This window comes from Dipodascopsis tothii, assembly GCF_038497935.1.
Source record: "Dipodascopsis tothii strain CBS 759.85 unplaced genomic scaffold V1510scaffold_34, whole genome shotgun sequence".
In the NCBI taxonomy this organism is placed as follows: Eukaryota; Fungi; Ascomycota; class Lipomycetes; order Lipomycetales; family Lipomycetaceae; genus Neoaidaea; species Neoaidaea tothii.
The window spans coordinates 86,338-98,706 of record NW_027118018.1 but is presented as its reverse complement, the minus strand read 5'-3'; the positions used below and the strand labels follow the sequence as shown (position 1 = coordinate 98,706).

Here is a 12,369-nt window from a genome sequence, read left to right as displayed (position 1 = left end):
CACTGCAGATATGTAGCATGGCGTGCTGTGGCTTTGTCGTGGAAGCTTTCATTATTCAAAAATACAAGCGGGCGTCTATGCCGGTCCAGTGTCCCTCCGAAATGCGTGAGGTTACACCTCCATCTGGCCTGCGGGCTCGTCGTCTGAGTCGAACGAGCCCGCCGAGCTCATCTCGTCATCGTCAGAGCTCGGCTCGTCGTCATCGTCCGCGGCGTCCTTGGATGCATACTTGGCCACGTATTCTGGCGTCAGGCGGCGTACACGTAATCACATACCCTTGACCTTGGTGTCATATGCCTTCGGCTCGCGCATCAGCAGCGCCGCAGCCTCGCCGTTGAGCGGATCGGTCGGGTTGGGGTACCGGAGCAGCTGCGGAAGGAACACCTCGAAAATGTTGATCATATCGAACATCGGCGACCACGTCTGGTTGATGACGTCCAGGCAGACGGAGCCGCTCCTGGAGGTTAGCTGCGGATCGGGAGGTGCACGTACAGCTCATCGATGTTGGGGTGGAAGATCCGGTTGGTGAAGCCAATCGAGGGCGACTTGTACGGGTACTGGTCCGGCAGCTCGACGTGGATCTTCCAGACGCCGCCCTGGAACGGGGCTGCTGTCAGCAGGTCGTCACCGATTCACGTACTCTCCTCTGGACCCTTGAAGCGTACATAGAACTCCTGCCTGCCTGTCAACGCTGCCGCCGTGCGCACACTTACATGCTTCCGTTGACGAGCGTGACCTCGTAGTCGCTCATCAGCCTGGGGTCAGTCCGGGCCGGCCGGTAACCTACATCTTCATAACGTCGGTCTCTATCCGACGTTTGGGGGAACTGGCGTCAGTCTGATTCGGCCGCAGCGGCTCACCTCATCGTTGCTCGTGCTGCTCGCCTGTATGCTGCTGGTGTCTCGATCGGCCTTCCTCGTCTCCTCTGGCGCAGGCGTGTTGCTCTGCCGATTAGCTGAATCCCTCACTCAGTCTTATAATCTACAGTGAGCCAGCATCCGGGTGCGTCATGCACGAATAGGGCCCAGGCCGACGCCCGAGCGTGACAGCGCCACCGCAGCAGGGCCGGTGGTGGTCGGCCCGTTGCACACTCTCCGCCATTCCAGCTGCCTGGTCGAGTCCGGATGCCTGCGCCACTGCGATCGTACCTACCTTTGAGACGTGGGTGTCGGATGGTGTGCTGGATATCGCGGTTTGGGACGTACTTCAACAAGAACGGAAGTCACGCATGACCACGGGCCCTACAGATGCCTACGCCGCACAGCGTATACGCCAACACATGCACGCGGCAAGCCGCTATCACACGCTGCTACCCGCCACTGGCGGCTGGCCGCGTCCTGGTCCGGCCGGACCCGAGCCGGGCGGGTGCGGGGATGGTTACCCGGTGTGCGCTACGGCGATCGCTGGCCGAACAACGACGCGGAGGGTAACGCGCTGTGGCGACAGCGCCGCACGAGCCGCACGCGCCGCACGAGCCTGGCGAGCCGCACGCGCCGCACGAACCCGCGCCAGCCGGATGGCGATTTGCTACGTCTCGGCTGCCGTCATGCTGCAGGCGGCCAGGGCGTGCGTCTTGATCTCGTGCCGAGCCGCAGGAATCCCGGCTAGTGCGCCGACCGTGCTGCACCAGGACCGGGCTACAACGCAGACACCAGGGCCAGGGCCGAAGTAATGCCGAGGTCGTGCGGAACCGCGCAGACGCCGCGGCCAATAAATGGCCATTGCAGTTTACAGCGAACTGTTGGGATCATTGTAAATGGGTACCCGCCGCGCATATTGTGATAGATATGCCCTATTCGTGCGCTCCATCACCACACTCGGTGTTAGCACCCGCGCACTCCCTCACTTGTGCATGACTAACACTCCCAACGCACTACTGTTCAGGGGCCGGAGAGATCAGGTCATGGAGAAAAATTTGGCCCGGAAACCACATCAAGAGCTAGCAGAACTTATTGCTAAGCAGCAGCTCCATCACCGCTCGCAAGCTGCAATTGACGCCTGGCTTAAATCGCAATTGAATCCGCCTCTCCCAGTCGTCTAGAAACGTCTCGGGAGACCGATTCACTGCGCGAAGAGGTCAAACGATCTGATCTACGGTGTTAGGCCGGACCCGCTCAAACCCCCAACAGAGGCCGCCAGTCGACTGGCAGGACCAATCGCACACCGGAGCACCCGCAGTCGTCGATACGAAGACAGGATGGCTCTATTGAGAGCAGCCGCAGGCCGCATGCGCGCGCGGGCACTGGGCGCAGCCGCCGAACCCATGTTCGAACTGGGCGACCGGTGCCGTCAATACAGCAGCTACCCCGCGGCCGAGTCCACAGCAGCCACGCGGCCAAAAGTGACACTGACAGACATCCGCAAGATGTACCGCAAGAAGGAGCCGATCAGCGTACGTGCGCTCGCTGCGAGAGTGCTGACCGCAGGTCCTGACCGCGCACGACTACCCGTCCGCGCTGATGGCAGACCGCGCCGGCGTCGACATCACGCTCGTGGGCGATTCGCTGGCCATGGTGGCCCTCGGATACGAGGTGCGTGGACCCCGCATTGCGTGGGGCGTGCTGACAAATAGGACACCAACCAGCTGTCGCTGGACGAAATGCTGTACCACTGCCGGGCCGTGCAGCGGGGCAACAAGTCGGCGTTCTTGGTCGGGGACATGCCGTTCGGCACGTACGAGACGTCGGTGCGGGACGCAATCGCGTCGAGCGTGCGGCTGATCGGCGAGGGCCGCATGGAGGCGGTCAAGCTCGAGGGCGGCCGCGAAATGAGCGAGACGATCCGGGCGATCACGCGGGCGGGAATCCCGGTGCTAGGCCACATCGGTCTGACGCCGCAGCGGCAGGCGTCGCTGGGCGGGTTCCGGGTGCAGGGCAAGACGGTCAAGTCGGCGACGGAGCTGCTGGACAACGCATACGCGCTGCAGGACGCCGGCGTGTTTGGCATGGTCATCGAGGCCGTGCCCGAGGAGGTGGCGCGGATTGTGACGGAGCGCATCAGCGTGCCGACGATCGGCATCGGCGCCGGCGCCGGGTGCTCGGGCCAGGTGCTGGTGCAGCTGGACATGCTGGGCAACTTTGACCGGTTCACGCCCAAGTTCCTGAAGAAGTACGAGAACAACCTGGAGCGGATCACGGCCGGGATCCGGACGTACGTGGGCGAGGTCAAGGCGGGCACGTTCCCGGCGGCCGAGCACACGTACACGGTGGCCGAGACGCAGCTGGCGGCAATCAAGCAGGCGCTGGCCGAGATCAAATAGAGAAAATGCATTTTTGTCATTCGATGCTAGCTCGTTCCCCGTAAACATTACTTCATTACCGCATTACCCCTCTACCCCGTGAGCGCGTCTACATACATCATATTCTCTTGCGCATGCCTATACAAATCATCATAATACACCAAAACGAGTCATGTCATGCAAAAATGGGTGCCCGCAGACCAGAGGACATGACTACTGGTACTTCTGGGCCTCGAGCGAGTCGAGCGAGTCGTGGAACTCGCCGTAGGCGTACGGCTTGGCGTCGGTGACGTCCTTGATGGCCAGCGGCGCGTCCGAGTCGGACCGGCCGAGGTGCGGGAAGAACTTGCGGTACGAGTACCACGCGACGAGCGTGCCGATGACGCCGCCGAAGATGATGTCGGTGATGTGGTGGCGGTAGTCCTCGATGCGGGAGATGCCGATGAAGAGGCCCATGACCAGCGGGATGAGCGAGAACATGGTCTTGAAGAGCTCGGCGCCGGGCTGGAAGATGTGCAGCTGGCCGGCGAGCCAGGCCGAGAGGAAGCCGAGGCCGGCGAACGACAGCGACGAGTGCCCGGAGGGCGTGCTGCGGAAGCCGTCGTAGAGCACGCCCATGTTCGGGTTCGTGCAGACCTCGATGCCGACGAGGCCCGTCAGCGGCGTGCCCGGCGCGGGCATGCAGCGCGCGATGAAGTCCGGGCGCGTGCGGCCGATCGTGTTCTTCAGCAGGTCGGTCACGAACTCGGTCAGGAAGATCGAGTGCGCCAGCGACAGCAGCGACACGTTCAGCACGTGCTTCCAGTCGCCCTTGCGGTGCAGCAGCGGCGTCATCAGCACCATCACGCCCACCGGCACCGTCACGTTGATGATGACGCCGTTGATGGACGTGACCCGCTCGCTGGTCGCGTACGGGTGCTGGATGCTCACGTCGTCCAGCGAGAACATGCTGAAGAACGGGTTCATCTCCTCGAGCACGAGGAAGCCGCCGAAGAGCAGCCAGACGTAGATCCAGTCCACCAGGTGGTACCGGTGCAGGACCGGCGCCCACAGGTCCATCTTCTTGGTGACGGCGGCGTAGGTCGACATGGCAGTGGTCGCGTGCAAGGAACGGTCCCAAAGAGTAGCTAGGACTGCACGTAACGGTGCGGCCTAAGCGTCTGTGCAAGCAAGCTGGAAAGGGAAACCGGCAGGCAGGCACCGATTTCAAATAGCAGAGGTCGATCGAGGTCTGGAAGAGCGCTGCCGGCAGACGAAGGATCGGTGTGATTATAAAGGCTGCCTGGCTCGGCGCATGCGTGCTTGGGTCATACCGCCGCCGCCGTATGGGGGCTGCGCTGGACGCTAGCCGGCCGCTGTGCCGGACGCATTCCAGCTATCGGCGTACGAGCTGGCGAGATAACGGCTGCCGGCCACGTGACGCCAGGGCGCCTGCCCCGATCGGGCGTTCCGCGGCCGGGTAAGCGCGCTCTCCCGCGCACGTGGTGCCGCGCACGGTGTGCCGGCGCCGTGGCGCCAGTAGTGTGAGCGGGCTGTGATCGCGTGCGGCGTTACTGGTTGGGGCGCCGTTGGCGGCGTGCGCGGGCGCGTGCAGCCGTGTGGCTGCCGCCACGCTGTGGCTGCGGGCCGGCGGGCGCCTCCGCGCGCGCGTTTACCCGGCCGCCCGCCGCCACAGTTGCCACGCCAACGCCGGCACGCCCTCTGCCCGCGCCTGGCAATTGGTCGTGCGAGAACCAGCAGACGCAGCATCCACACGGCCGCCGCGACGCCAACAGCAAGGGCACGCGCACGGGATCACGCGCACGCACCGGCGACTAGCAAGCGCGAGCGCGCGTGATAAAGATACGAGAGCGCACGTTGAGCCTGCCGTAGGCTCCGACAGGCATCATGGAGAACCAGGCCGATCTGGCGTCGGCGTTCCCGCGGCCGCCGTCGTTCTACATGCATTTTACGGAGGAGAACCTGGCGGCGGCCGCCGCCGCGCGCGGCGCGGACGACGCGGCCACGGCCGCGGCCCTGCCGCCGGACTCGCCGCTGCAGTACCTGATCCCGCCGCCGCCGCTCAAGGACGAGCGCACGTACAACAGCCTGGGCGCGGTCTGGAACGTGAGTGCGCGCGCGCGCCGGACTGACGAGTAGACGCGCGAGGTGCTGTCGTCCCTGGCCGAGCTCGGCATCCCGCGGCTGTACTCGACGCTGCCCGAGACGGACCAGCCCGCGAACCGCGTGGTCGAGCTCAAGCGACTGACGCGGAGCCTGCTGGTCAAGTACCTCGAGCTCGTGGGCGTCATGGGCATTGCGCCCGAGCAGGTACGGTGCGGCGCGGACGCGCTGACGCAGTTCACGGACCGCGTGGAGGACATCCGCGTGATTCTGATCAACTTCCACCACCTCCTGAACGAGTACCGGCCCCACCAGGCGCGCGAGTCGCTGGTCATGCTCATGGAGGAGCACCTCGAGCGCAAGAGCGCCGAGATTGGCCGGCTCAAGGACGCGTGCGCCCACATCGAGACCGTGCTCTCGTCGCTGGGCACGGGCGCGCCGGGCGCGGGCGGCCCGGCGGCCGCCGGCGCCCGTGCGGCCGCCGCGTCGGCGTCGCCGGCGCCTGCGCCGGCGCCAGGGCCGCGCGAGCGCGACAGGGCCGCTTGGCAGGCCATAGCCGGCCTGTGATCCGATAGCCGGGGAATACGAGGCCACGCGCGGAGTTCCGGCGGATGGCGTGTTAGGCGCCGCCGTTGACGCGGGCGCGCCCGCGGCGTCCGTGGCGGCTGTTCGCTGCACGCGGGATCGGCGCGTGCATCAACGTGCGGCGAACGATGGCCTATCGTGGGCACACGTTTGACGGGTGGCCCGGGGTGCGCTAGCCACCGGGCCGACACCGCCACAGGGCGCTAAATGTACGATATGGAGATCAAAAGTCGTCTAAATTTTACAAAACCACTGGAATGCGCGTGGCACGGGCGTGAGGCGGCCGCGGGGCGAGGGCGGCAGCGGCGGGACCGGGACGCGGGGCCCCGGCGGCCGCCGGCGGGCGGCCGGCTGGCCCGGGCGGCCGGCCCGGCCACCGGCTGGCCGCCGCTGGGCCTGTCGGCTCTCCCGCCGGGCCGGCCACGCGCCCGCCGTGCGGCCCGGCCGCCGGCCGCCGCGCTGTCGGCGCCTAGACGCTCAGCTCGACCTTCTCCGTAGTGATGTGCTCGGCAAACGGCTTCAGCGCGTTCGCCACGGTCACCTTGACAAACTTCTCGGTCTGCTGGGGCGCGCGGCCGATGAAGGTCGACGGGTCGAGCAGCTTGTCGAGGTCGGCGTGGACCGGCGCGAAGTACGCCGTGTTCTTGACGCGCTCGATCAGGTCGTTGTCGCCGCCCTCCTCCTTGACAACGCGCGCGGCCTGGTGCGACAGCACGCGGATCTGCTCGTGGCACTCCTGGCGGTCGCCGCCCTTCTGGACCATGGCCATGATGATGTTCTCGGTGGCCATGAACGGCAGCTCGCTCATGATGCGGCGCTCGATGACCTTGGGGTAGACGACCAGGCCGGACGTGATGTTGAGCAGCGTCGACAGCAGGATGTCGGCCGTCAGGAACGCGGACGGGATCGACACGCGGCGGATGGCGCTGTCGTCGAGCGTGCGCTCGAACCACTGCACGGACGCGGTCTGGACGGTGTCCTGGTAGAGGCCGGTCAGGTGGCGGGCCAGCGAGCACACGCGCTCGCTGCGCATCGGGTTGCGCTTGTAGGCCATCGCCGACGAGCCGATCTGGGACTTCTCGAACGGCTCCTCGACCTCCTTGAGGTTGGCCAGCAGCCGCAGGTCGGTGGCCATCTTGTGGGCGGTCGCGCCGAGCGAGGCCAGCGGGCCGACCACGTCGATGTCGATCTTGCGCGAGTACGTCTGGCCGGTGACCGGGTACGCGTAGTCGAAGCCGAGGAGCTCGACCACGCGCTCGTCCAGGGCCTCGACCAGGTCGTGGTTGCCGTCGAACAGCGCCAGGAACGAGGCCTGGGTGCCGGTCGTGCCCTTGACGCCGCGCAGGCCGAGGTCGTCGCGCGCGCGCTGGATGTTGCGCAGGTCCCAGAGCATCTCCTGGAGCCACAGCGTGGCGCGCTTGCCGACCGTGGTCAGCTGCGCCGGCTGGAAGTGCGTCCAGCCCAGGACGGGCATGTCCTTGTACTCGAGCGCGAACTGCGACAGCCGGTCGATCACGTTCACGAGCTTCTTGATCAGGATGTCGCACGCGTCGCGCAGGAAGATCAGGTCGGCGTTGTCCGTGACGAAGCACGACGTCGCGCCGAGGTGGATGATGCCGGCCGCGGCCGGCGCCGTCTGGCCGTAGACGTGGACGTGCGACATGACGTCGTGGCGCACGATCTTCTCCTGCTCGGACGCGGCCTTGATCTCGTCGTCCGAGATGGTCACGTTCGCGCGGAGCTGCTCGATGGCCTCGTCCGTGATGGCCGTCAGGCCGAGCTCCTTCTCGGCGATGGCCAGGTTGAGCCAGAGCTTGCGCCAGGTCGAGTAGCGCGTGCGCGGCGAGAAGAGCGCCGACATCTCCTTGGACGCATACCGCGACGACAGCGGCGACGAGTACGAGTCGAATCCAGACATTGTGGGGTGTAGAGCGCGGACCGGGCGAGCGTGGAGCTGGGGCGAGTTTGGCGGGTGTGGCGATGTGCAGCCGCACGCAACTTTTAGGTCGGACTTGACGAACGGAGCGGATCCCGAAGCAGAGCGACGGGGAGGAGCAGGAAGCGGCGGTGGACGGCTGGAGGTGCGAAAATGGCCGAGAAAAATGTGAGGACCGCTACCGGCGACCAAGCCCGGCGCGGCGAGGCGCCGGGGGCAGATGAGCGGAAGCGGAAGGTTAAGCGAATGACTAAGCCGACGGCGGGCGGTGTGTCAGCATTAGGGCTCCGCGCGTTCGAACAGAGTTAGGGTTTGCGCGCGGCGCCCGACAGACGTGACTGCTTTTTGGCGAGGCACCGTCTTTTGGTCGGCGCCAGGGCCGAAGTATTACCGCAATAGGCAAAAATCGTAATATTACTGTGTGTTATTATGCCGACCTTCCTCTCTGGACTCGGTTTTGCCAAACACCTTTTTTGATTTTCTCATAGCTTTTTACTTCTCCTCCATCACTCAACGTCGTCTTTTCCATCCCCGTATACACTACTCAATCTCAACAATGCCGCCGAAAGCTCAGGGTCAGTACAGACGCGTGGGAGACAGTCGGGCACCGGCCCACGGACGGCAGAGCCGTGCCAGCGTGCGTGCGCGCGGCATTGGCGTCTGTGGATCCGGGCGCGACAAAATTTTGCGCTGCCAGGAAGACAACTAACAGTCGCAGACAACATTTCGCTCGGACCCCAGCTCAGAGAGGGCGAGTTCGTCTTTGGCGTCGCCCGTATCTTTGCCTCGTTCAACGACACCTTTGTCCACGTCACCGATCTCTCCGGCCGTGAGACCATCTCGCGTGTCACCGGCGGCATGAAGGTCAAGGCCGACCGTGACGAGTCGTCGCCCTACGCTGCCATGCTTGCCGCCCAGGACGTTGCCGCCCGCTGCAAGGAGCTGGGCATCAACGCCCTGCACGTCAAGATCCGTGCCACCGGTGGCACTGGCTCGAAGACCCCGGGCCCCGGTGCCCAGAGCGCCCTCCGTGCGCTCGCCCGCGCCGGCATGCGCATTGGCCGCATTGAGGACGTCACCCCCGTTCCCTCGGACTCGACCCGTAAGTGCAGTCGCGCGCCACGGGCAAGACAGATGCTAACAAACCAGGGCGGAAGGGTGGTCGCAGAGGTCGTCGTCTGTAGATGGTTGTCGTCTCTCTGTCTCGGTCATATCTCATACATGTTTATACATATGTTACAGCTGTGTGTTCATATATATAATGTAAATCTATCTTGGTTTTAAAAACTAATGAAAAGTTGTCTCTCAATACGCGGGCGCGGCCGGGCCGCTGCGGTAGATCGACCGGTGTAATATCCAAACGGGCCCAGGTGGCGGCGCTCAAAACTGTAGCAAAATGTCCGGGCGGACGTCAAAATAGAGTACAGTGCAACAAAAAATATAACCCAGCCAAGAAACCATGGTGTCGTGTCGTTCGTGTCTGCGGCGTCCGCCGGCGGGCGCGCGGCCCCGGCCGGCTCAGGACGGGCGGTCGACGGTGGTCGAGCTTATTGTGGAGTCGCTCGAGCTGCGACGGCGCTTGCGGCCAGCCGGCAGGTGATCTGGGCGGTCTGGGTCAGCATCCATGTGCAGGGCGTGCAAGTATTGCGCGCTGCGGGAGACCGGCACGGTCTGGCCGCCGGTACTACTGACTGCACTCGGGAAGAAGGTCGACCGGGGCACGCCTGGCGTCGTGCCCGGCGTGGTCGTGACGGGGCTCCAGTCGCGCGACGGCGTGGCCGCCAGCAGCGACCGCGGCGTGCTGCGCACCCAGTCCGGCGACCGCGGCTCGGCCGACGGCGAGCGCAGGTAGTCGCCCGCCGGCAGCGGCCGGTCGGGGTGCCGGAACACCGACTGCAGCAGCGACAGCGCGGGCGAGTCGCCCGGCGTGCGCGCGCGGTCGCTCTCGGTGTCGTCCGCGCGCTCGTCGTCCGTGTCGGCGCGCGACAGCGTGCGCGCGTCCGACGACGCCGACGACGGCGCCAGCGCGCGCGGCACCAGCGGCGACGGCGCCGGCGACGACGACGTGATCGCCGCGAGCGACATCCGCCGCGCGGTCTCGGCGCCCTGCCGCGGCGTGGCCGGGCTCGCGAGCGGGCCCTGGCTGAGCACCTGCGACGCGAGCATGCCGAGCGCGGCGAGGCCGTCCTCGTGCGGCGCGGTCACGTGCCCCGCGGGCCCCGCGTGCGTCACGTGTGCCGGCGTCCGCGCCACCTCCGCCTCGCGTGGCTTGCCCGTCCGCGTCGCGCGCGTCTTGGGCGTCCGCTTCCGCGGCCGCAGGCTCTCGACCTCGGCCTGCCGCTCCTCCAGCTGCCGCTGCGTCTCGTGCAGCCGCAGCTTGGCCTGCCGTAGCCGCCGCCGGTACACCTCCGCGGCCACCACCGCCGCCGTCTCGCGCTCGCTGGCCGGCGCGTCCGCCCGCGTGTGGTCCAGCCGCAGGATGTCGATCTCGCGCCGCGCGATCGCCCGCTCCACCTGGTGCCGCTGCGCCAGCTCCTGGCTCTCGATCTTGAGCAGCTTGTTCTGCAGGTCGTGCTGCAGGATCGTGCTGCGCGCCCGCACCACCTGCAGCGACAGCTGCTGGATGTGCGCGTTGGCCCGGAACAGCTGCTGCTGCGCCGTCTCGCGGTCCATGTCGCGGATCGTGCCCGTGGACAGGTTGACCCAGTCCTGGCGTCAGCGCGCCCGCGGGCGACCTACCTCGCCGCTCTCGGACTCGTCCAGGGCGGCCACGGCCGGCCGCCGCCGCTCGTCCGACCCTGTACGCGGCGGTGTCACTGTGCCGCAGCCGTGGCCCACGATGGGCGGTAGAACCAGCGCCGACATTTCTGCGGTCAGCGGGTCCGATGCGCGTGTGGGGCGGCCGCGGGCTGCTGGGGACGGCTCCGCCGGCGGGCCCGCCGGTAGCCGGCCGGGCGCAGCTGCGCCGCCCGATGCCGCGGCCGCCGTCCGTCCGCGGCCGCCCGCTGCCGCGGCCGCCGCCGTCCACTCACCCATCAAGTCTGGTTGTGCGAGACTGCTGCGATCCGGATGCGTCGCGTCTCGCTGGAAGCTCCGTGCCCAGTGGGCGTGAGCTGTTGACATCGTCACGTGCCCGCGTGTTTTTGTTTGTCTGCTCCTGTTTGTTTACCGCAACGACCGCACGAATCACCGGACGGATCCAAGCGCACGCGGCAGACAGGCCGCTGCATAGATCCGGCGCAGCCAGAGAGCGATCAGCAGGTGGGTGTGCGCGTGGACGGGCTGACGCCAGGCTGGACCCACAGCCGCCGCCGAAGAGCGCCCGCAAAGCGCCGGCTACGTGACCGGCTGCGAGCGCGGTCAGCGGCTGCAGGGCTGCGGACGGCGTGTGCGCACGCGTGCGTGGTCGCCCGAGTGAGCGGGACCCAGTGGACGGCGATTGTGGTGCCGGCGACGACGTGACGGCGGAAATCGGCCGGTCCCGTGGACGGGCCAGCGGGGCAGCAAACACGGCGCCAGAGGCCGCTGCGGACACCAAGGAGCGCCGGCAGAGCGTGGCTGGACGCCTAGAGACCCCTTCCAGCGGACGCACTATGGCAGCGGTCGCCACTACGCCGGAACAGCCGCGGCCGGTGTCGCGGCTGCCGGTATCAAGCGCGCGGGCGCGGCCACGGACGGCGGCGTCTGCGCTGCCGCAGCCGCGGTCGCGGCTGGAGCAGACCCGGCTGCGGCCGGCGCCGTCGCAGGAGAACATCACGCCGGCGCGGCCGGCCACGGCGGCCGGCGTGGCGCGGACGGCCGGCGCGCGGACGATTTCTGGGCCCAGGCCGGCCACGGCACGGCCTGCCACGGCCGCGGGCCACACCACCGGCTCGCGGATCCGGCCGCCGCTGCCGCCGCTGCCGTCGGCCGTGCCCACGGCGCTGCCGACGGGGCCAAAGAGCCGGTACATGACCCGGTCGCGGTCGGTGTCGGCCCTGGAGAACTCGGCCAAGATCCCGCAGCCCAAGGGCGTGGCCAAACACTCGTCGTCGTCGTCGATCCAGGCGCGCATGCCGCCGCCGGCCGCGCGCAGACACTCGGCGCGCGTGTCGACGGGGCAGCTGGCGCGGCCGCACTCGGTGGCGGCTCCGTTCGGCGGGCCAACGCCGTCGCCGCCGGCGCCGACCGGACTGCCGGTGCGGACCGCGTCCACAGCGAAGCGGCCGGGGCGCACGACCCCGGGCCTGGCCCGCCGCCCGGTGTCGGCGCTGGCGCTGTCGAAACGCGCGCCGACCCAGGTGCCGACGGTGCCGACGGTGCCGCCGGTGGCAGAGGCTCCGGCGACCCCCCGGACCGTGGCGCCGCCGGCTGCGTCGCCGGCGGCCCCCGACTCGCCGACCCCGGCCCTGCGCACGCCCACGCCGGCTCTGCGGTCCCGGCTGGGCGCTGTTTCGCGGACGGCGGCGGCAGCCAGCCCGTCGGTGCGGCCGTTTCGACGGCCATCGCCGCCGGCCACGGCCCCAGA

The 12,369-nt window shown here is 67.5% G+C and overlaps 7 protein-coding genes across 7 annotated transcripts; 3 read left to right on the top strand and 4 right to left on the bottom strand.

Annotated features, from left to right (window-relative positions):
* Nucleotides 1-32: 32 nt before the first annotated feature.
* Nucleotides 33-1,267, bottom strand: V1510DRAFT_422148 (ubiquitin-conjugating enzyme type E2). Its single transcript, XM_066934743.1, has 7 exons — nucleotides 861-1,267; nucleotides 788-826; nucleotides 714-755; nucleotides 641-678; nucleotides 493-607; nucleotides 276-457; nucleotides 33-242 (listed from the first exon to the last, which is right to left on the bottom strand). Exons 1-7 carry the CDS (start codon nucleotides 863-865, stop codon nucleotides 112-114), a joined length of 552 nt encoding a protein of 183 aa, XP_066787132.1. The 5' UTR covers nucleotides 866-1,267; the 3' UTR covers nucleotides 33-111.
* A 668-nt stretch (nucleotides 1,268-1,935) lies between these two features.
* On the top strand, nucleotides 1,936-3,355 carry V1510DRAFT_246393 (3-methyl-2-oxobutanoate hydroxymethyltransferase). Its single transcript, XM_066930561.1, has 3 exons — nucleotides 1,936-2,392; nucleotides 2,427-2,531; nucleotides 2,573-3,355. Exons 1-3 carry the CDS (start codon nucleotides 2,198-2,200, stop codon nucleotides 3,257-3,259), a joined length of 987 nt encoding a protein of 328 aa, XP_066787131.1. The 5' UTR covers nucleotides 1,936-2,197; the 3' UTR covers nucleotides 3,260-3,355.
* V1510DRAFT_422139 (phosphatidic acid phosphatase type 2/haloperoxidase) lies at nucleotides 3,252-4,600 on the bottom strand. Its single transcript, XM_066934742.1, has one exon. It carries the CDS (start codon nucleotides 4,325-4,327, stop codon nucleotides 3,452-3,454), a length of 876 nt encoding a protein of 291 aa, XP_066787130.1. The 5' UTR covers nucleotides 4,328-4,600; the 3' UTR covers nucleotides 3,252-3,451.
* Nucleotides 4,601-5,125: 525 nt separating this feature from the next.
* On the top strand, nucleotides 5,126-5,908 carry V1510DRAFT_369507 (MED7 protein-domain-containing protein; the record flags this gene model as incomplete). The annotated part of the gene is made up of 3 exons (XM_066931395.1): nucleotides 5,126-5,344; nucleotides 5,378-5,548; nucleotides 5,579-5,908. The coding sequence occupies 3 exons, from the start codon at nucleotides 5,126-5,128 to the stop codon at nucleotides 5,906-5,908; spliced, it is 720 nt and encodes a 239-aa protein (XP_066787129.1).
* A 446-nt stretch (nucleotides 5,909-6,354) lies between these two features.
* V1510DRAFT_422138 (L-Aspartase-like protein) lies at nucleotides 6,355-8,088 on the bottom strand. The gene has a single exon (XM_066934741.1). The coding sequence runs from the start codon at nucleotides 7,842-7,844 to the stop codon at nucleotides 6,396-6,398; it is 1,449 nt and encodes a 482-aa protein (XP_066787128.1). The 5' UTR covers nucleotides 7,845-8,088; the 3' UTR covers nucleotides 6,355-6,395.
* A 226-nt stretch (nucleotides 8,089-8,314) lies between these two features.
* Nucleotides 8,315-9,171, top strand: V1510DRAFT_422136 (40S ribosomal protein uS11). Its single transcript, XM_066934740.1, has 3 exons — nucleotides 8,315-8,437; nucleotides 8,581-8,964; nucleotides 9,012-9,171. Exons 1-3 carry the CDS (start codon nucleotides 8,419-8,421, stop codon nucleotides 9,044-9,046), a joined length of 438 nt encoding a protein of 145 aa, XP_066787127.1. The 5' UTR covers nucleotides 8,315-8,418; the 3' UTR covers nucleotides 9,047-9,171.
* A 209-nt stretch (nucleotides 9,172-9,380) lies between these two features.
* On the bottom strand, nucleotides 9,381-10,727 carry V1510DRAFT_404759 (uncharacterized protein; the record flags this gene model as incomplete). The annotated part of the gene is made up of 2 exons (XM_066932283.1): nucleotides 9,381-10,571; nucleotides 10,602-10,727. 2 exons carry the CDS (start codon nucleotides 10,725-10,727, stop codon nucleotides 9,381-9,383), a joined length of 1,317 nt encoding a protein of 438 aa, XP_066787126.1.
* Nucleotides 10,728-12,369: the final 1,642 nt, after the last annotated feature.